Source organism: Emydura macquarii, unplaced genomic scaffold (genome assembly GCF_026122565.2).
Source record: "Emydura macquarii macquarii isolate MOO-44397 ecotype Brisbane River unplaced genomic scaffold, CSIRO-AGI_Emac_v2 contig_480, whole genome shotgun sequence".
NCBI lineage: Eukaryota > Metazoa > Chordata > Testudines > Chelidae > Emydura > Emydura macquarii.
The window spans coordinates 2259434-2281798 of record NW_027130617.1 but is presented as its reverse complement, the minus strand read 5'-3'; the positions used below and the strand labels follow the sequence as shown (position 1 = coordinate 2281798).

At 38.6% G+C, this 22365-nt stretch overlaps 1 protein-coding gene across 2 annotated transcripts in view; it reads right to left on the bottom strand.

Annotated features, from left to right (window-relative positions):
* WDR47 (WD repeat domain 47) overlaps positions 1-22117 on the bottom strand; it is a 40557-nt gene extending 18440 nt beyond the window's left edge. For both annotated transcript variants that reach the window (XM_067538314.1, XM_067538315.1), the window contains exons 1-8: positions 21888-22117; positions 15097-15263; positions 13011-13094; positions 12358-12439; positions 9165-9967; positions 5895-6021; positions 4106-4284; positions 427-684 (exon numbers count right to left, since the gene is read on the bottom strand). In XM_067538314.1, the coding sequence (XP_067394415.1) occupies positions 427-684; positions 4106-4284; positions 5895-6021; positions 9165-9967; positions 12358-12439; positions 13011-13094; positions 15097-15254 (1691 nt within the window). In that variant the 5' untranslated portion in view covers positions 15255-15263; positions 21888-22117. The remainder of the gene's footprint in view (positions 1-426; positions 685-4105; positions 4285-5894; positions 6022-9164; positions 9968-12357; positions 12440-13010; positions 13095-15096; positions 15264-21887) is intronic.
* Between the last annotated feature and the right edge of the window lie 248 nt (positions 22118-22365).

Sequence of the window (22365 nt, the reverse complement as noted above, 5' to 3'; positions counted from 1 at the left end):
CTCCTGCCCATGTGGTCAGCTCTCCTGCTCATAGGGTCAGCCTGGCAGCAGCTCCATGTGGTGGTGGCTGAGTGTGCTGCTCCCATCATTCACCACCCCTAGTTGTACTGTATGTGCTGTAGAGTGAGAGCTGCAACTCCTCGGCACATTCACTTTGTAGCATGCACAGTGCGGCAAGGTGGCAGCAGACAACAGGAGCGGGGCACGTAGTCTCCACCGCAATGACTCCACGGCAGGAGGAGAGTCAACCCAACCCGAGAGGCTTCAGTTGTTTTCCTACCCGATTTGGACTTTTAGTTGGGTCCCATTGGATTTGGGTCACCACAAATACACCAATTTTCTAGTTTTCAAAATACAACACCCATCCCCACAGTATTAACTGAACGTTAGAAACATTTCCAGCTCTGAACAATCTCTAGTGCTTACGTTTTATTCCCACGGACAGGCGATTCTTCAAGAAAGGGAATTTGATTTGTTGATCCACGCTTTCGAGGAGTGCTTGTATTAACATTTTGGCTATCATTACCTATTCTCTGACTAGCATCTGGAGGTGGTGATACGACGCTAGTTGCTGGAGTATTAGATGCATGCCCTTTGTTTCCATTACACTGTTGGCTGAGTGTTTCCACATCATTTCCAAGGCTGTCTATACCGATGTTTAACTCTCCCAACTTTTGAATAGACCTGCACAGGGTTGATGATAACAACAGATAATTAAACAGTGTATAGTATTGGAACTAGAGGAGGTAAAAAAATGAAGCTGTACCCATGTTGCCCAGCAGCATGACAGACATAATAATTAATCTATGAAAAGTTTGATGATTTTATTTAATTACAATGGTGTTTGACCCAAAGATTTAGCAGCCTGTTTATTTAAATAATATTTTAGACATGCTCTTCCATCCGGTCAACATGAAAAGTGGAGTTATTTTCATCTGAACAAATTGACAAGATGTCAAAGTAAAATAAGAATTTTTCCTTTAATTTAATATCTATTTCTCCCATCATAAAAGAGTAAAAAAAAATACTCCTTTACATTTTGGTAGCAAAATGACAACCTAATACTATACCCATAAGACAATTGTAAAAAGTATCCAAGATAACTGGAAACAAACATTTAGCACCTTATTTTAAATTATGTATTTACTATATAAACTGAAATAATTACATTTTAGGGACTTCAAGTTTATGGGTTTCTAGATTGAATCTATTATGGAGGAGGGTGAGGAAATGGAGAATGTGGAGCAGGAGCATATACCCTCAGCATGGTTTGGAAACGAACTGGCTGTAAGCTTGCAGCTGGCTTGGTGCACGCAGAGGGAGCGCCTGAGGTGGACATGTGAAGCAGGGACCCAAAAAAAGACCTGAAATGCTAGGATGAAGGGTGGGTGGGGAGCACCCTCCGGAAGAACCCGCGCAAGATAAGCCTAAAACATGGGCAGTAAGCTGTCCCCCTCACCTCCTGGAGTATGCACAGGATACTTTTTGAAGAGTGAAGAGCCCCATGTGCCAACCTAGTGCTTGAGGATCCACCCAAACCCCTCAGTGGCAGTCCAGGAGGTATCTGATTCTGGTGACTTCTGCCAGGACCAACCTCTGGTGCATCAAGGAGGATTCCGCCACCTGCGCACTAAGTTGGGGACTGTGTTGCAGGGGCTTCATGAGGAGATCCACCCCCTTGGCAGCTGCCATGGACCTGGTTACCAAAACCAGCTTCCAGAACCAGAGGAGTCCTGGTAGAAGATCAGCAGTTTCCTTTCTCCCCCCTCCATGAGCTAAAAAGAGGTTAACTCAGATCAATGAGGACACACAAGTCCAATTAAGGGCAGCATGTGACCTTTAAAAACCCTTCCCCCCCCCCCCCCCCCCGAAAAGGAGATAACTGCAGCAGGGCTAGTGACACCAGGAAAAAAGGTTTCTCCTGAGTGGAATGCTGCACTCCTCCCTATAGGGGATGCAACTATGCTAACTGACTGTTTGGGGAAGTACTGGCACCCAGAGGCCAGCATAAGGCAAAGCTCAGAGAGTGGACAGGGAAAGGTATTCTCTTTTTTGTGTTATGAACTTGTTTCTTTTTTGTTTGGCTGAAAGGTACTCCTTGAACCTACCTTGAGATCCACCTTGCAAATATGGAAGAATAAAAACCCTGAGTGAAGAATAAAAGCGCCTCAAAGTGGGAATGATATACTGCAGGCCCCCCACAGCCAGAGGGGGAAACACTGTGCACAATGAGGCAAAGCAGGTGCTGTGCCACAATTGTTTTGCAACAGAGTTATGTGCTTGACAACAGTTTATACATGGGGCAGGTTATTTAGCAGAGGCCTAACAAACATAAAACGTTTTTTTAAAAAGACTAAATTTTGTCCTTTTGGATTTGCATGGGTATCTCAATACCGGACTATACACTAGACCTGTGCATAGACTTTCCATTAATATAAACAGGAAATAAAAGCATAAAAAGACAAAGAAACACTTGGTCCTAAAGAACATAAAATAGAACTAAACTAGATAATAATGCTTAATAGCTTATTTGATTAATTTTGCCTCTGAACTGAATTGCCTCTGCTTGCTGCCAGAGTTCAAATAGTATTAATAAATTCCTTCAAATAGGGGTTTTGGTCTTATGAACTAATGAAAAAAATATTTTAAAAGTTCCAGTTACACAAGTGCGACATTACCTATTATGCCATGAGTTTAACACAAAAAACATTTTACATGGCCAGAAAACAGATCTGTAAGAATTTCACTCTTCTCCAGTAGGACTAAAATTTAAAACAGACATGAGACAGTTTAACATGAAGAGCCTGTTTAACAATAATTTCCATATGACAAGCACACTCAATTAATATAATTATTTCAAGGACACATGTAGAATATTTTATTTGCCTGTTGGCCATCTTCAAGTCTAATTTATAATTCCCAAATGCTAATTATCAGTAGTTTAAATTAAAATTTTAAACATTATTGGGATCTATGTTTTATTCCTTAAATTGAATAATCCTTGAGTTAGGTCAAATCATTTAAAGCAAAGCCAGGTGGGTTTAAGCAAAAGAACTGGGTATAGCAGATTTGGTCACAAGGAGTTAAAAAAAGAAGTTTCCTCTAAAGAATTCTATTAAAAAAAATGGATGTACAGTAGGTTTCCTTTTCCTAATATACCCAGTTTTTCAGGTTCCAGAAAAACAGGCTCTGGTCCAAAGCACAGGACTGAGACCCGTGCTTAAACTTTACATGCTTGAATTTAGGTGTGCTGAAGTGCTTTGCTGGAAAAAGTCAGATTATTAACTGTAGTCAGCAGGCATCAAGAAGTTAGTAAAATATTTTTTTGAGTGGGACTCTGGGTGTGATGGATATGGATGTATGACTTACAAGCTGCCAAGATTTTCTTTGAAATTTGTGTGCATTTACTGAAATTTTGACCAGTTAGAGGACATTGTATTTGAGAAGGGATCTGTAGCTTTAGAATACTAACACAATGACAACTGTCATTATTTTTAGACCAAAATACCTGAATTAACCCATCTTTTTAGTTGCTGCTTGATTTAAGTTCATTATATTATAAAACCTAAGAAAAATGAAAAAGTGAGCCAGATGTCTATTTGAGCTTTCAAAGAATCTGACTAGTAAAGCAGATTTGTTTTTGTTAGAAGTTAGTTGGCTTTTCTCAAGATTTTCATATCAATACTCCTAAATCTTAGTAATTAATTGTCTAAATATTAGCCAATATGGAGAAAAACTCCCAGTTACAGGGTTATCTTAGTATGAAATATTTAAAGAAAGACTACAAACAACTTCAAATACAGGTATTTAAGTTCACAGCTATTTCATTAAATTGTTTAGTGAGTTATTTTTCATTCCTGTTCATGACAGTGGAGACGATATTACGTCTGTAGCTATGTTGCTTTCAGGAGTTTATTCTTCAGAAAAATCTATTGGCAAATACAATTTTAGTCCAGAAAGTTATTTTTGGGTACATCTGGGAAAAGAGTAATTCCATATTTGACATTCTGAATATCTTAGTAATGTTAAAACATTCTAATCAATGTAGGGCAATTTATTAAGAACATAAGGTGACAAGTCAGTGTAACAGTCAACTAAAGCCAACCTGTTAAGAAATTGTTCAGTAAGATTCTGTTGCTGGTCTGCCCCATCTTCCTGGTTTACACCTCCTTCAAGCAACATTTGCTGATACAGTTGTCGTTGTTGCTCTTTCTGTTCTAAATGCTGCTGATAACGTAGTCTTTGTCGATAATATTCTTGAAACTGCTCTGTTGAATCACGAAGCTTGAAGAGAAGGATTATTTGGGTTAGATACAATTAGGCTTAAAAGGATTAGATTTTTAATGGTAAATGTTTGTAAGTGTCCATTTCATTGTACACGTACACACCCCCCCAATAATATTTTTTATCAATAATAATCAAAATTTACAAACAGGCAAAGAAAGAAAATGCTCGAGAGCAGTTTGATTTAAGGATGTTTGCTTTGTATATTTTGACATGTGATGTTGACAATTTGTGTTTTAATGGTTATAAAGCTTTAACTTTTTGAATCTGTGTCTACCACCATTAAATAATTGTCTGACCCCCCAACTTCCCACAAATGAGAAAATTTAAAATTGATAATACTTAAAACCTTAATTTTGCACAATTGTAAATGAGTGCTTAAAAATAAGTATCAATATAATCTATCAAAATTATACATTTATAAAAAATTGAATTCTGCCAAGCTGAGTTATTTATCAAAAACGATACCAAATTTGCTGGAATTTAATACAGTTCTGCCCAGACTGAACATTCTCTCTGCCTGGACTGACCATGAGACATGGAAGACACAGGGACTGCTGCTCTTGCTGAAAAATCTCCAAAAATCCTCTTCAGCATCAAAAGCAGCATGTGCACACAGACAAGATACAATCTGGATCATAAATTCCAAGCTTTAGTTTTAAAGAAAAAGTTATATTTTTCATCTTATTACTGCAAGGATACAGCCATCACAATTTTGGTAGCATGAGCAGTGTTGGCTTCGCAGGACTGAAGAATGAAAGTGGTTCTGTCACTATAGTAAGCAAGTTTGACAGAATACACAAAAGAAATTGTTCTACTGCTTAAAGATGCCATTTTTCAATCAGTTTTCAAGTTTTTACTTCAGTAATCTAAGCAAAAAGCTATAGCAATCCCAAGGGACAAAACTTAAACACTGGAATACCACAATTTAAAGGGAAAAAAATTACTCAGCAGCAGAAAAGGATTACTTCATTCTCTTTTTTCAGAAGCATTGCAAGTGGGGCTTCTTTTGTCATCTAATACATCCAAAACTCAAAGCAAAACACAGTCATAACCCTTGATATTGCAGGTTAGAAAGACCAATTTCAGCACAATTAGACAAGCTGGTGGACCTTATATTGATACAGTAGGACCAAGAATCTGTATCTTGTGCAATTAGTGCCATGGAAAACAGAATCACACTTCAAAGTCTAAACTTTGTTTTCTTAAAAAAAAACATTTTTTCTGGTCCTAACAGTACTGAGGAAAACAAACATTCTTGTATGTAATAGCAAGGGTGCCATCCCAAAGCTACATACAGCTTGAAATAGCTTTGTATATTGCACAACGTTTTTAAATATACCGTAGTTTGTGTTACATTTCTGAACTAAGAGCATATTCACCTGCTGCATCATCCAGTTGGACGACAGCAAAAGTTTGCCTAATGGAAATGAAACTGCTTATTTTAGATCTTATGTTGCAAGTGTATTTCTTAGAGCAAAACAACATTCAAAAGTATCTCAGTGTCCCACACATGGATGAAATTCCCATCACAGCAGGCAAATTGTTATGCAATTGATCAGAGCAGGCAACTCAAAAGGCCTTATTATATGGAAATAATCAAATGTTACCTCATTTTTTTCTGGCTTGGCTGGTCCTTGATTCTGCGCGCCATTTATTGGCTCATTTTCTGGAGCGGAACTCTGGCACACAGTCTCACTGCCAATGGAATGCTGCAGCTCCACAGGAGTATCACTTCTTTCAGTGATATGGAAGAAATGGTTTATTTGAGAAATCTGACTAGTAGAAAATCTTAAGTAAATAAATATATATTTATAGACTAAGCCTTGAAATGATTATGTACAAAGCACCCCATCATATAAAGCCCAAGATATTGCTTAGGGAGAGCAGACCAAAAAGGGGCCCATTTTAACCTATTTTTAGGGCTAGCAATTGTTAGCATAATAGAGGTAGCGTGCTTTGGTCTCAGGTTTTTCCAAAAAGCCTTATATTTTGAAAATCTCCTTATGCTTTTATTTTCTATTTTTATGCCTTCCATGAAAGACTGTCCATTCCTCCAACAATTTAAAATGCCATCAACAAATTACTCAAGCTTTTCATTAAATGTTCAGATCTCTCCCACTTCTAACAACAGGCACACTAACAACATCTATTGGTTCCTACCACTTTTCCCTATAATCCTGGGAGGGGAGGAATCCTACATTCAATCACAGGATACCTCCACAACTGCTTCCTATTCTGTACAAGATAAATATTTCTTTAAACTACATTTAAATGACATTCAATATTGGAAAGCTAGAAAATTCCTGTTTTAGCTATGTAGGAAAAAGAGTGCAACTAAAATCTGTTCTCAGTTAATGTTGTACTTTGTAGGGACTTACAAAGTTAGGGTAAGATAAGTATTTTCACATGGAATTATTTTAGAAAATGCTTTAGCAGACAGTACATATGCAGAATACACTGGAAAATGTTGAACGCTTAAAAGAGTACTCTAACCTGACAAAATTGCAGATACTATTAATGGTTTGGAGCAGGGATTTATTTAAATGATTTTTGAGTTACTGGTATACCTGTGCATTAGCAAAAACAATGCCATCTGATTAACAGACAGGTATGTATTAAGGATCTTCCTTTTGTTTACTGAACACAAGAGGAAATATCTCCTTTATAGGTTGAGAGAGAGGTAAGATAAGGGGTGCAGAGCTCTTGTGAAAAATGTCAAGAGCTCCCATTCTTGAAAATCTGGCCAATTAATTTAGGTACTTAAATGGAAGCTGAGCTCTTTTGAAAAAAATCTGACCCTAACTGGGGGTTTTGAGCATTTTTGAAAGTCTGGCCCTTAATCTACTTCTAGCTTTCATGAGGTATAATAACCATATTTCATTTAAAAATAAATATTATATTTGCATATTAGTTATCTGCTACATTTTACATCAAATCAAAAGCCTGATCCTGCAAACCCTTGTAAAAAGGGTTTGCAAAATAGGGCAATTGTAGATTGCAATAATTAGCATGAGCTATAGCCTGGAAGTATAATTCACTTAATAAACTCATTATGTATAGAATCAATGACAGTAGCATATTAAAATAGAAAAATAAACAAAGTTACTCAAGCATGAAATCCTTAGTAAAATATTTCACATTCTAGTACCAGTTTTCAAACATAGGGACTATGGCAGATGACCAAATGCAAAGCTTTAGATATAGAGGTGGCCATATTTGGAAAAGCATTCATATTTTTCTAAGGCTACTTCTACACTACACTGCTGGCGGTGGGAGGTAGGGTATATGTAGCCACATGCCGCAGTGAAAAGCAGGTTGCGTCCACGCTGTGGTGTCTTGCCACATGTCAGTGAAAGGCTCTGGCAGGGGAGAGGTTTCAGCAGTTCCTGCTGGTAGAGCCTTTCACTGAGTCCAAGAAAGCAAGGACGGGCAGTGGGGAAAGGCTGAGCCTTTCCCTACTGTCAGAGCCTTTCCCTATGGCAAGGGAAGGCTCCAGCAGTAGGGAAGGAGCAGAGCCTTTCCCTGCTCTACTCAACTAAGCTATGCCTCACCGTCTATGCTACTATTTATCCCCATGCTAGAGGGGCTCTCTGAGTATGCTGCTGAAAGAAGTGTACAATGTAGATATACCCTAAATGTCTTAAACAGGTATACTGTGGGTGTTGTAAGAGTACTAACTATATAAAATGTAGAGTTCATAAACTATAAGCCCTGATTTTAATAAGGATTAAAAAGGAAAATCATTAAAGTATGGGGGGTAGGGGTGCACGAGTTTCCATAAAGGAGTTTGAATTCTTAAAATGAGAAATGTGTTTTTCATACCTTTGTATTCTAACACAAGGGATTAACTAATTCCTACAGCCATCATAACCTGATTATCTGGAATTTATACAGAAATATAAGGAAGCAAATCTGAAAGTCTTGCTGAGATTTTGTTTGAAGATCACTTAGGTACGATATATCTAAGTGGAACTGCAGTTATAGTTGCACAAGTCTCTAATATTGGTGGGTTGTGGGGTTTTGGGTTTTTTTGGGCGGAGGGCGGGGGAACGGGGGGAATGACAGGGTGTTAAAGACTTTGCCCACATGTAAATCTGCAGGAGCACAGTTTCACTGGACTTCAATGAGACTGAGTGCAAAGTTTAACATTTACTTAATTTGTTGCAGGATCAGGACCTAAATTTACAATGATAGTTGGTGTGGCATATGCCATTTATCTACAAGGAAGTGTGGAGGCAGGGTTACATAGGTGAGAGAAAACAAACACAAAGTTTAGGAATTTTCCAAGACAGACGTTGAATCTAGTTTCATTTGATAAACTGCTGATGTAAATTTCACTGAAATCTCAATTTCTGCTTCTTCAAGAATACAAGGGGTTGGAATGCTGTTATTTGCAGTTCAGTAAAAGGCATTCAGAATATTTTAAGTCAACCATTGAACTATTTTGCACTTCCAGTGCATGCCACGGTATACCCACATGCATAAAAAATTCTAAGAAGAAGTTAAGTAACTATAATCTAGTTATATCTGGCTTTAGATTTAAGACAGAACTTCATTTTTCTGCTATATTTTGGTTAAATTATAAATGGGCTTCAGTAAAAGCCTCAGCTTTGAACATCCCTTAACTTTGGGGAAGTGTGAATTAAAATTTTGTGGGATTCACGCCCATTTTTAGTTTAAAAGTCAGTTTCTTATGGACTTGAGGAGGAAAAAAACCCACAATTTGAATGCAATAGGATTTACACCTCCAACTTTAATTACCATTAATGTAAATCACAAGTGCACCAGGAAGAACATAACACTAAGTTTAACATGGTCAGTTACACTTCAGTATTAATAACTCTCTTTTAAAAAATGGGGAGTTAAGTGAAACTTACCGTTCCGGTGACTCTTCATAAATACTATGGCAATCTGTATTTTCAAGCATGAGACTTCTGCTAAGATTCTGAACTCCTGGGTAATGGAAATTAGCAAAAGAGTGTGACATTGGAGAGGTTTTATTTCCAAGGTCTGTGATTCGCTTATCATGATTCGTTAATCCACATGACAGCCCATCTAAGGCAGGGTTTAAGGAACGAGTCATGTAAGCATCAGCTGACTGAGGTCGTCTCATGGGGGATGATGGATAAGGAGAAAGTTTGCTGATAAGAGGTGTCAAAAGATCAGCATATGCAGCTTTTGTGGGCTTGAGGAGTTTATCAACATGAATATTAAGCATCTTTTGTTCAAAAGCACAAGAGAAAACAGAAGCTGGCAGATTCTGAAGCCATGACAATAAACTCAGGTCCAAGTCATCACACCCATTACCACATAAAAGGTCAATGCCAAGCAATACTTCGCTTTCTGTAATTTCTTCTCCTGTTGCTTTACTCTGACAGAACTCCACACAACATTCATAAAGCAATCCCTTCATTACAAGCTGAAATAAACGATTGTTACTTGCTTTGAAACCAGCCTCACTCAGTTTCCTGTCTGCAGGAATGAACTCTGCAACCATGATGCAAGCTTCTTCAAAGCAATGAACGCGTGCAGTGCTAGGGTTCCAGTCTTTGAATTCTGCATGGTTGGTCAGACGAGGCAATGTGAGTAACAAACACAGTTTACTATAGTCTTCTTTAGAAGGACAATATTCTTCCAGGGCATGTAGGCACTGTACTGCCTCTTGCATTGTAAACTCCAGCTACAGAAGAAATATTAAATATAAACAGGACATGGTTGACTTTAAAGTTACCAATTTACTCTTTTACCACAAGCACAGTTAGTTGCAGAAGGACAATATGCAATAATAAGATTTCCCTCATTTTTCCTTTGCTGATACTGATTTTTTCTTTTTAATTAAATTAGTGTACGCACAATCTGCAACAGCTTTCGTGTCAGCAGTTCTAAGATCAAATTCTTCTTAAGGGACTCCAATTTCAAATCAGTTGATCAATACAGTGAAGGTCATGCTGAGATGGCTGTTTTCATAGAAGCCATTACTCAGTGGTTCTCAAACTTTTTGTATTGGTGACCCCTTCCACACAGCAAGCCTCTGAGTGCGACCCCTTGGCCTCCGTGGGCTCCCTCACTCCCCATTCGCTCCTAGCCCCTGCAATGCATGGAGCAGCTGGTATTGCTGCTTGCTCCCTCCTCGAAGGCTGCTCCACCACGCACCTCTAGAGAGTTGTAAGGAGGGGAGTGAAGAGCAACATCAGGGTTCCCTGCATCCAGGATACTTTCCCCACGTGGTCTGCGAATGGGGAGGACCTGATCTCGCCTCACAGTACAGCCTAGGTTGGAAAAGTGACCTGGACGCAGAAAGCCCTGGCACTGCGGGCAGCATTCTGAGCTCAGAGCCCTGTGCCTTGCTGGGGTTGGGACTCACAGCTCACGACCCCCACATAACCACGTCACGACCTCTCAGACCTCAGTTTGAGAACCAATGCACTGCATATTTTATGCTCTCAGAATTGTGATATCTGTAGCTAAACAAATTTGCTATGACTGTAGGTTGAGAAGGCATTTCCACTTTATGAATTCTCTTTTCAGAGCCATAAAGAGGAGAAACTTCATTTAACTTAGAATATCAAACTGGTGTAAGAGAATCAAACCCTTAAGTCTCTGTAATCTTCAGTCACTGAAAATTCTGAGAAAGTTACTTTTTATGTTAAAGTTTTTCATGCTTATTCTCAGACTAAGTGATCTGTGTGTGTAAAAACAAGTGAAAATCTCCACGGCTCTTTGAAGATAACATTCAAATGTACACAGATATTAACAGAATTTGTTGAAAATTAAAAACAGAAGGCAATCTTAAATGCAACACTACAGTTGAGATCTCTTAGTTGCAGAAAGCAGAAAAACTTGAAAGTCCCCACCAACTTTTCCTCCTTACAGGTGCATTATGATGGCCTTTCATTATTACATTCTGAAATATTCAGCATGCAAAATATAAAGAAGTTGCACCTTTTCCTATAGTAGTCTCCAATAAAACTCTGTAAATACTAGGACTAGAGTGCAATATGTTTTAACTACATCTTTCTTCTAACCTTAATTGTAGAACTTTGTGTTACTCTCTACATGTGGTCAGTTAAAGACTCTGCAATAGAATACGGGCAACGTTAATTTTTCTGATTTGGGAAATTAATATTTTTGTTTGAAACACTGTTATTTTATGTTTTTGTAGTTGTAATATAAATGTTCATATATGAGCTATATAAAGGAAAATACTTTAGGCTTACAAGCTATAGGCTCATTCATTATATTCATAATATAGCTCTGGTTACCATTTAAAAACTTTTGCACACTAAAAACCTTATTCATAACTCCCCCTTTCCTACTGTCACACTTTCAATTAACTCAATCCTCTGTGATATAATTTATTCTCTACTAGCAAAGTAACACAGAACAGCATTGCAACTTTGTCTATAAAAGCAGCAACAGAGAAAGAATACTGAAGAATTTAAACTGCACACTAAGATCTGAATGGTCAATTTGAGCTTCAAATTGGAAATATAATTGACAGGTCCAGGTTACTGTTCCATAACACTTCTAAAATATTAATCAAAGTTTCCTCTTTTAGGAGAAATTGAAAATTAGTAAATATATTTAAGGAGCCTAATAAGATTATTTAATATATTTATATAGTCCAAGTTGTTGTTCTAAAACAGAGCGCTAGGTGGTGCAATGGGCACAGGTAAAAACTAACCTTTCACCTCTGAAGTCCTCCGTTATGTCATAAGCATATACTAATTTAGTGGTTTCAGTTTAATTTTGCATATTTGCCCACATCATGCAAACACTGCACTGTTTGGCACCTCTGGATCACATAACGGCAAGGGCATTTTAAGGCCAATTTGAGGTACACAGTTAGAATTATGTGGGCAAAAGTTGCCAGAACCCATCCAATACTTTTCCCAACTGTAGTTCTTCACTCTCAGAAAACGTTGGTGGTTCTTATATCATACATGAGAACTTTTAGCTGAACACATACATGACTACCATAAGTCCTCACGAACAATATGGTACTAAGGAGTGTCTTCAATCAGAGGATCTCAAAGCATTTCATTAATGTAGTCAAATATAAAATCTTACGTGCTGAGGCTCATCTTCGGACATTGCATTGTTTACACATAAGGCTTCTAAAAACTTCTGCTTCAGTATAATATAGCGAAACCTGCACATAAGAAGTGAAGTATAAGACACTAAAGATCTTAAAGCAATGAATAACTAGTACATTCCACAGGTAACTGATGCTGCAAGGACTTTTGCTCTCAAAATGTAACAAGCCAGGCAATAAAATATATGGTTCCTTGCAGAAGATGTCTTTTTCCAATTATTTACTTCCAGAAATACATTTTAAAATAATTGCTGGTTCATAAGAGAAAGATACACAGCCAATCTTTTCCTTTCTTGAATACCTGGGTTGCTTTGATGTGGTTCAAAGAAAATATATTTTAATTGTTTACTGTGAGCACAATTCTTAAAACACAAAGCATTTTAACCAGGCCAAGACACATAAAATACCTTAAAATCTGTAGTAAGTTTTAAAATACTTTCAAATAATTTTATACTGGATGTACAGACTGAAAAAAAGTCTACAAAGCCATACAACTGAACTGGTAAACTGTTGTTCTCAGATTCAATATATAGTTTATTTTTCTAAAGATTTCAAAGAAGTCATCTGCCACTCCCCTCCCTACACACAATGATTTACAGTGCAACTACCTCAGAGTTTATAATTTTACCTTTTTTTGTCAAATTTTTCCATACATTCAAGAGGCTGAATGAACTGAAGAACCTCATCCCACTGACCATCAAGAATCAACTGTCTATACAGAAAGAAAAAGGCACTCATTTTATTTAGCTGGACATTTTTTACTTAACATTTTTACAAATGTAATTTACATACATCTGGATTTAAAATATGATTTAACAGAGATAAATATAGAACCTAAATCCTTTCTCAAACCTGTCTTTGTAGCTACATAGTCTAATACCAAGAAGGACAAATGGTACGTTACGTATTGTAAAGAGGAACAAGAGTATTTATTCAGTTATCTGCTGCTTTATGTGTTTTAGGGGTTTCTTCCGTGCTGCTGCTCTTTCTCCACAAGTGAGATTTAAAAAAAGTCACCATACAAAACATGACTGAAGACATTCTGAAAAATACTGGAAATAAGCCTAAAAGTATTAATTGCCTACAGAGGTTGTGTGTAAACACAGCAGCTGTGCAGCAGCTCTCCACATTAGTTTATAATACAGCAGAAGAACCCACTGCTCTATGTGCTAGGCCCCGTACAAACACAAAGTGGACACAGTGAGCAGGGAAGCATGTGTGGGGCAGCTCAGCTGGATCCATTGGCTCAAAACTCCCATGCAGGCACAAGAGCCACTGCTCCATGTGATAAGCTGGAATAGCAGGCAGGGCTGCATTTCAGCCCCATCCCGTAGGGTGAGTAAATACCATTTCTTCATGTCCCCCCCCAGTGTTTTCCTCAAAAAGTCTATTAAATTTGGTAGGGAGAGTAGACTATCACCTTAGATGAATACTCCTGCTGTAAGCACAAAGCTAATTTAAGGATAAAGAGCCTCAACCCTGAATTTGTCAATTTACATACCTATTTTTCATGATACTTTCTCAGATTTAGCAGTATGTGCCAAACACCCACAAGAGCATCATAAGTGGGGGTGGGCAGGAAATTTTGTTAAAGAGATTTTATGTATAAATAGCTTCCTATGTTTCTGGTAAACTGTAAAATCCTTAGTATGTTATAAACCTCATTTGTCTTTAATAGTTTCATCATATAAATACCTACTTAGTAAATTTGAGATATTAAAAAAGTTTATTTATCATGCCTGTACAGTAGACTCTTTTCAAAATTGAGGATAATACTATGGGAATGGTGATAGCCTTAAAAGTAGAGCTAATAAGTATAGCTACAATACTCGTGAGGAATGGTCTACACTAGGAAGTTTTACCAGAAAGATTTGCCTTTTTGTCAGCACAGCAAAAATGCCAACTTAATAGTCACAAATGTCAGGTCCATATTAAAACTGTCAGGCAGCCCTATATTAAGTTTTAGCCTGAGGGAAGCTGCTCAAGAACAAGGCTGGAATATCTGTTCAGCTACACTGATTAAAAAAATAGACTAATCTGTCCAAATCCAAGCTACCAACATCCCCAACCTTACCCTCTTCATTCCCTACTCCTCCAAAACAAAACGAACGAAAATTCCTCCCTGTATGAACTTCTTCCCTACATTTGTTGTAGGGTTTAATAACCTATCTTCATACTTGTAGTTACCTAGATACTTTTAGAAAACATTTTGCTGTAGAACATATGCCACCAACACTGTTTTGATAAGTAGAGTACACTTCCACAGTTTGGTGTTAGAGAAAATCTGAGCATCTTTTTGAAAGGGAGATGACCTCTTATGGAAAACCTTAGATTTAGAGACCATGAACCACATGATTAAAAGGGATTGCAAGGGTCATTAATCTAACCCCCTGCCAAGATGCAGGATTTGTCTTCTCTAAACTATCTAGATGGCTCATCAGTATAAGTTACCAGAATATTTTCTCAAAATATTTTTTGATATTTTTCAAGAGTGTCTCAGGATGTTTTAAAAGCCCATTGACATCCTAAGCACTTAAATGCTACACACAGGATACTTTACAACAGAGAAGCAATACCCGAGGAGAGAAAATGGTTATGCCAAAATGCCTCAATGCTTTTCATGGCAGTCAAAAGTCAATTGTTTGGGTTAGTGAGCACATGGCCAGAAGATGTTAAGTTATAATTAGTACATTATAAACTACAAAAATGTCTACCTCAGAAAAAGCATGTCATCTGAGAACAGGCCATTAATTACTCCACTTTCTTTTTCAAGAGCCAGCATACTGATATGAAGTTTCTTCGAGTTCAGGAAATCTAAGATTAGTTTAATTATTTCAACTTCTTTTACATTCACTGTTTCTTCAGCAGTCATGATGGTGGTCTAGACAGAAAAAAAGTAATATGGTCAGTATCTTGTTTTATGCCTTGTCATCAAATGCTGTTGACCAGAGATTTGTTTTGACAGTACTGAATATCATAGTATTCCAAAATTGGTTAGTGGGATTTAGGAAATTAATCTAATGCATTTGAGCATGCAGCCATAACTCAGGCCTGATCCTGCAACTGCGACTATCCAGGTGTACCCTGAGCACTTGAAGTGGCCCACTGAAATGAACTGATCAAGAAGTTTTCAACTATATTTTTACCCTGGAATAACATTTCCATTTGCAAGACAGCTATGGCACATACCACTTTGCTTCAATAACTGCTCTTAGAAAGGAAAATGCAAGATAACAGAATAATATTTAAGGCTCATTTCTGCAAGATGTTAAGTGCCCTCAGTTCTCTTTGATATCAGTTAGGGTTGAGGGTGCTCAACACCTTTAAAAATCTGACTCTAGAATAATGGCTCTCAAACAATGGTCCACTGGGCACTTGCTGGTGGTCTGTAGAAAGCTTGCAGATCATATAGTACCATCATTTCAGGAGCTCTTCATAGCAGAGAGGAACCAGGAGCAAACTGTAAGGCATATCTACATTGCAGCTGGCAGCGAGCCTCCCAGCCTGGGGGGCTGGAGCTAGAGCACTAAAAATAGTAGTGTGGACATTGCAGCTCAGCCACTCAAATCCACATGACCCCCTGGATCTCTGTGAGAGCCTCAACATCCAGACTTCTATTTTCAGCGGGGCAGCTTAAGTCCCACTAGCATAAGTGTCTACCCAGGCTTGGAGACCCACTCCCAAGTGTAATGTAGACATACCTTAATAGCAGCTGGCAACAAAAGAGAGGAAAGTGAAGCTACTCTCAAGGACTGGAGTCATCAGTAGGAAATAACATACAGGGAAAGGGGAGAAGAGAACCAGGTGGCTGGTCTGCAGAGGAGAAGGGGGTGATGAGGAGAAAGAGAAATATGAGCAAGGCAGAAGAAACCACAACAGAGAGCAAGATGAAAAAGTCATCTGAAGTAGGGAGGGAATACTTTTTTGACATCATTTCAAGAATGACAAAAAATGCAATAAACGTATTTAAAATACACACTTTTATAATATTATTTTTCCACATAAATAAGTAATTGCAACTGGGATGTTAAATGACCCCTACATGAAAGGATGTGGCTCTCAAGTCAAATTTAAGATGGGGTGCATACTCTAGAGATCCTCCATTTAGGGTCAGGTAATTGCTAATCTACTTCCAATTTGAAAAGTATGGAAAATAGTAATAAAAAGCACAAAACAGAAATAAAAAGAAGTCTGACATATCAAGTTTAAATAATCAGTTTAGCTTGATTTTCCTTAAAATGTGTCATGAGGGATTAGTGGACAGATGAATTATTTACTAAGCACAGTCAAAAGGAAAAATGAAAAAATAAATACTTGAATCTGAAAGCTCTCATTGCTCCCAGTAAACTTACGCTGCTAAATTCTAACAGATACGAGAACTCAGACTTTTTCTTTATATTATATCAGTTGAATCATAGCATTTTCCATATTCCTCCTCTAGTGGTATGCCAGTTTTCTTTAACTGATTTTTTCCCCCAGAACTTTTGACTGGAAAATTATTTAGTTAGAGCAGCCTAGTTTATTTTGGAGCAGTGTACATTTGGTTGTGCCAGCAAAAATAGCCTGTCTTCTGTTTTAAGCATGATTAGTTTTAATTCACGTTTTAGTCACAGAAGGCTCTAGTCATCATTAAATATTCTGGTGGCTCCCATGGCAGGCACAACCCTTATTTGGGCCTATACTCCCAGGCTAGTAAATTCAATAGAAAAAAAATTAAGAGTCAGCTGGCTCACAGAAGGTTTTATGTAAATAATGAAAAGAAACATAAGAGTTACATAGTTTTCTGTTTGCTTCAAAATGCAGTTGAGTGGTGAGATGTCATTTCCTCCCTAATGCTGACAGCTGCTCTTCTTTCATCAATATTCTAATTCTCTTTCTACAACCGGGGAAGGTTTTTTGGTCCTAGAAGATAATCCAGTCATAGCCTCTTAGAGGGAAGGAGGAAATTTACAACCGTATCAAAACACAATCTTGAAGTGTCAACAACTTAATCCTCAGCCCCACCTCCTGTAGTAAGTCTCTAGACTTCAGATTTGTCTTTTACTATGTTTTCTGACATTATGACTTTTACTGAACTTCAAATTTTCTGAGGACAGACAGAACTAGTACCTAACTTAAAACGAGTCTCTTCAGTAGGGTATTGATTAGTACAGTTCATGCAGAATAAGACCTCCAACTAAGCAAGAGAACTTTTAGCTTGGACTTCTGATTGGATTGGATGGCACCATAGATTCAAAGTTAAATAGGAGTACTGGCTCTACCTGCCTTCCACTATTGCATTAGAGTTAAATATTTACATACCCTACTGATGCTGAAACCAACATGATATACAATACTTTTGTTGGGAGTACAATTACACTGAGTGAAAGATCTAATGGCTGTGGCACCGACAGAAGTTAGCATAAAAGACAACCACCATATCTGGAAGCCAAGAACAGTCCTGCTCCCACAAAGTAATTCTAGGAGAATTCTATGGCACTGCACCATGTAACAGCATCATCCATCTTCCAGACAGGTAACTTGGATCTTGGAGTGAAGATGTCAAGTTCTACTGCTATACAATTTTTCTAGATTGGGATTATAAAAGAGTATTTGTACTGTACACCTTTAGAGATAAAACAACTAACACATTTCAGTGGACCAACAACAGCTGAGCCCCATTTTCAGGAAGGTAGTCAATTCTAATTTTTTAAACAAAATTGTCACTGACAACAAAAACAAAAAAAGCCATCACATCGTAATAAACTAAGATACTACATGAGAAATTTACAGCTTTTTACAATATGCAAATTGAAAATCTGAGGTTTGATATAATCCCAGTCAGTACTTTAAAATGTCAATAGTTTGATAAGCATTTGACACTACAATGTTTTATAACTAAAATAAATCAGTCGGATATGGAACTAGAATGAGAAGATATAGCGTGTCTTCCTTTCGATCCAGCTTCCACTGGAACCAAAAGGAATTTTGCCACTGACTTCAGTGGAAGCAGGATCAGGCCCAAAACAGTCCTGTCCTGCAAGATGATGAGTATCATCTGCTTCCAGATTCCATGGTACTTTCTACAAGGTAGGTGAGTGTTCATTTAGTGTTCTTGCCAAATTCCAACATGGGTAATTACATTTTGCCTACTTGCATTCTGCCTGCAATTGAATATAATCCAGGAGATCCTGAACTATTTACAGGAAAGGACCTAAAGATTGTTTACTGATTCATTATCAGTTATGGCAATGTTTTTGGGACCCATTAAAAAAAAAAGCATTCTATCATCGGACACAATTTCTGAGGAAAAGATGCAACATACTGGGAATTCGTTAACATGACTCTCAAGGGACTGACTGAAAATGCAGATGAGAGGGACACTGCACAATTGCTAGTGTAATGGCAATGAGCCAGAAATAAATAGGAGGTCTACTACAGAAAATTTTTCATTTAATTGAAGGTTTTTAAGAACAACAAGAAAAAAACCCCTCAGATTTACTACAGTCATATGCATTACTGTCAAGTTAACCTTAGATGCACTGGAACAATGAGTTGTGAAGTATGCAATGTGAAAAATCCAGAAGTTTGCACACAGGACCTTGTGAATATATTAGTTTTTAAAAAACGTTATAGTTATGAAACACAGAGCAGCAGGAAAACTTATGGTTAGATCTCAAGCAGCATCTTCAAACCTTCCCACTGTAACTCGGTATTGCCAGCACATATGGCACATAACGTCACCAATGATCTGATCTGTTCAAGCACTAATACTCAAGAATGACTGAGGGGCAGTGTTATAAATTTAAAATACCTTTCTTTGCATTTATATCCCAAGCTTTCAGATTTGTGCTAGTTTTTGGGGTTTTTTTTTTTACATGTTTTTAAGAAAAACTCTTGGATTAGTGTTTATAAGTACTGCAAAAGCAACAGAAGCATAATGATTTTGAGGAAACATTATTCTTCGGGGGGGGGGGGGGGCATAATTTAAACTTAATATTCTACACTCCGTGTTTGCTGATAACAGGAATGATAACTCCAGCTGTGCAAACTTGTGTCAATGGCCTTTTAGTACGTTACATAAAAAATTTTTGTAGGGGAGTTTAAAAAACAAACAAAAAACAGATTTATTCACATTTTATATAGCAATACGTTTCTAAAATAAAATGTTAGTGCTCTTAGGTAATGATCAAATTTGAAAGTCTAAAATAATGGATAATTGTACTAGTTCTAAGCAACAGTTATTTAGGGATGAAATAGATAATTAACAAAGTGAACATATACTCCATTTTGTTTTGAAAGACACAATATTCACTCCTTAATTTGTGCAAGAAGTTTCAACTTCTGGCCCAGCAAGATCTCCAATATACTCCTTTTATATTTTTTCATCATATTACAAATATTCCCAGCATCTCTACATATATCTTTGTACAAAGAAGAGCAATATGCATTCAAAAGTTTAGTTTTCCTATCAGCTGTAAATACAAGCTGTAGACTAAAGTCATTTGAAATGCAGACACTTCTGAAGAGACTCCCTTACAAAATAACCCTTGCAGCATAAACAACTTCACAGAAAGAACTCCGTAAGTAGTATTAAGGGAAAAGAGAAAAATATTTAAAATTAAAAAAAAAATGTTCACTTTTTGGTGTTAAGTATTCAACATTTTTTATTCATTCATTCTAGAATAACTTAGCCCCTGACTCTACAATGATCTCCATCTGAGCATGGGAATCTGTCCATGCCTCACTGCAGGATCAGGGCCTAAGCCATTAACTTGTAGTTCCATTTTCACTCTGTCCTCAATTCACAGCTGCCCTAAACAAAATTTTAAATTTTAAAAGGAAATAAAACAAAAATTACATTCTGTGGGCCAAGTTTTTACCTGAATTAATTCCCATGAAATAGAGATATATAGGGTGGAAATCACTGCAGATCATTTAGCCTTAAGGGACAATGTAGTATAAAATTTCATATAAACTATATTACATAGATACTAAGATTTTAATTTAAAAAACCAAACCTGTTTATAAGGATGAATTATGCAATGCATTTTCCCATATCTGGCCCCAAGAGAATAGCCTTTAACTCAATGCTTCAACTTTTTTCATTGTACTGATCAGATGGTAAAATAAATATGCTCTCATGCATGTCCTCTTCTCTCCATACCCCAACCTCTGCTGCTTAGCATTCAAGTGTTTCATTTTGCAGACCACGAGGATGCGCTCCATGGCCCAGTTTTGAGAGAGACAGTATTACCTACTTCATTAACATTTAATCTACTATATTTGATAACTGACTGACAGATTTCCTTGCTTTTATCAGTTTCTTTTACAACCTGAATGCTCTTTGTCTAGATTATATATGCACATCATACAGAGAAGTGTACGATGGATGCCAAAAAAAAAAAAAAAAAAAAAAAAAAAAAAAAGAGTGAAATTAAACTACACAATACTTGTATATTGGGGTAAAGAGGAAAAAGGAAGCAACTTTTAGTAAAAAAAATTAAAAAAACTAGCAAATAGCTAACGTGTTTTGACTAAGCACTCACTGGCACACCATTTTTACATATCAGCATACTGTAGTTCTTCTTTTTACCCCCATGTGTATTTAAGAGTATTTTCTCCTTTTTGCTACTCAAAACCCTGAAATAATAAAGTACGTAATGATACAGCATCAAGATACAGGAAATATTTCCAGAATGTTTACTCAGAAGAACTAAGAACATGTAGGACTTCATAGTGAGATTACTATGAAGCTGAAATAAACACTAAGGTTTAATGCATCATATTTATACATCCCACTTGTCAACAATAAAGGCAAAAGGGAAACAGCATCTTGTTCATATAAACACAAGTATACTAGGTTAAGAGTCGAGACGTTTTCATGTCTAAGGCACCTAATTATGGGAGACTTGCCCTGTGAACACTACAACAAAGGGAAATCAGTGCTTAGACGTACAGGATCACAACAGAGGAATCAGGTTAGAAGAACCACACTGTCCCCTTGCTAGGCACGAAGGAAGCGAATCGGGTTTGCAGGCCACAGAAGAGGGACGCGCACCACATTTAGACTGGTGGGGTGGATCCCGGGCTCTGGGGCGGGGTAGGAGACAACGCGAAGATGAATGGGCTCTCGCCAAACCAGCATCAAAGCAGCCAGGCTGTTGTCTCGCCTGGTCCCTCCAGCACCACCCTCCCTCCACTGTCTGGCAGGAGCGTTCCTACCCCACCCCCCATGAGCCCCTCGCCATCCCCTAGGGCTGCCCCCCATCAGAGCCCCCGTTATCACCCCACCCTCTCCTGCCCCCCCTTCCCTGACAGGCCCGGCCTGCCGCCTCCCGCTCCCCTCTTCCCACCCCTGCAGTTTGCTCCCTCCCAGCCACCCTCCTCCCCCTTACCCCCATCACCCTATCTCGGAAAGTGCCGGCCTGGCCCCTCCAAGAAGGGGTCTCCAGACCGGGACTCTCCCCCAGGCAGCCCGGCCTCCCCCGGGACCTAGCCCGGGGCTACTCCCCTGGGCACTCACCTGAGGGGGTCCGGGGGTCCCGAACACACAGACACACACGGAGCGGGTGGGAGGGAGGCAAAATGGCGGCGGGTCCCTGGCCCAGCAATAAAGGGGGTCCCGTTCGACGTCCGCCCCGGCCCTACGGCTCGGCTTCTGCCGCTCCGGCTCCCTGACTGCGGTTGTCAAGCGGCGCGGCCAATCTGTGCCCGGCAGCGCCGCTCCTCAGACCCCGCCTCGCGCTGGGGCGGGGTGAGCGCGCAGCCGCCGGAAAGGGGGAGGGGGCCGGGGGAAGCCGCTGCGCTGGTTGCCCCCCTGGCCTCGGGGAGTGGATTTCCGAGGAGGGGCTGAGGAGGAGGAGGCGGCGGCGGCGGCGGCTGTTGGGCGTGGGCGCTCGTCTGGGACCGCGACAGGAGCGCTGGGCGGGCCCTGGGAGCCTCTGTCACCAGCTGCTGCTTCTGACAGAAGCGACAGGAAAGGGGGGAAAGAAAGGAGGGGG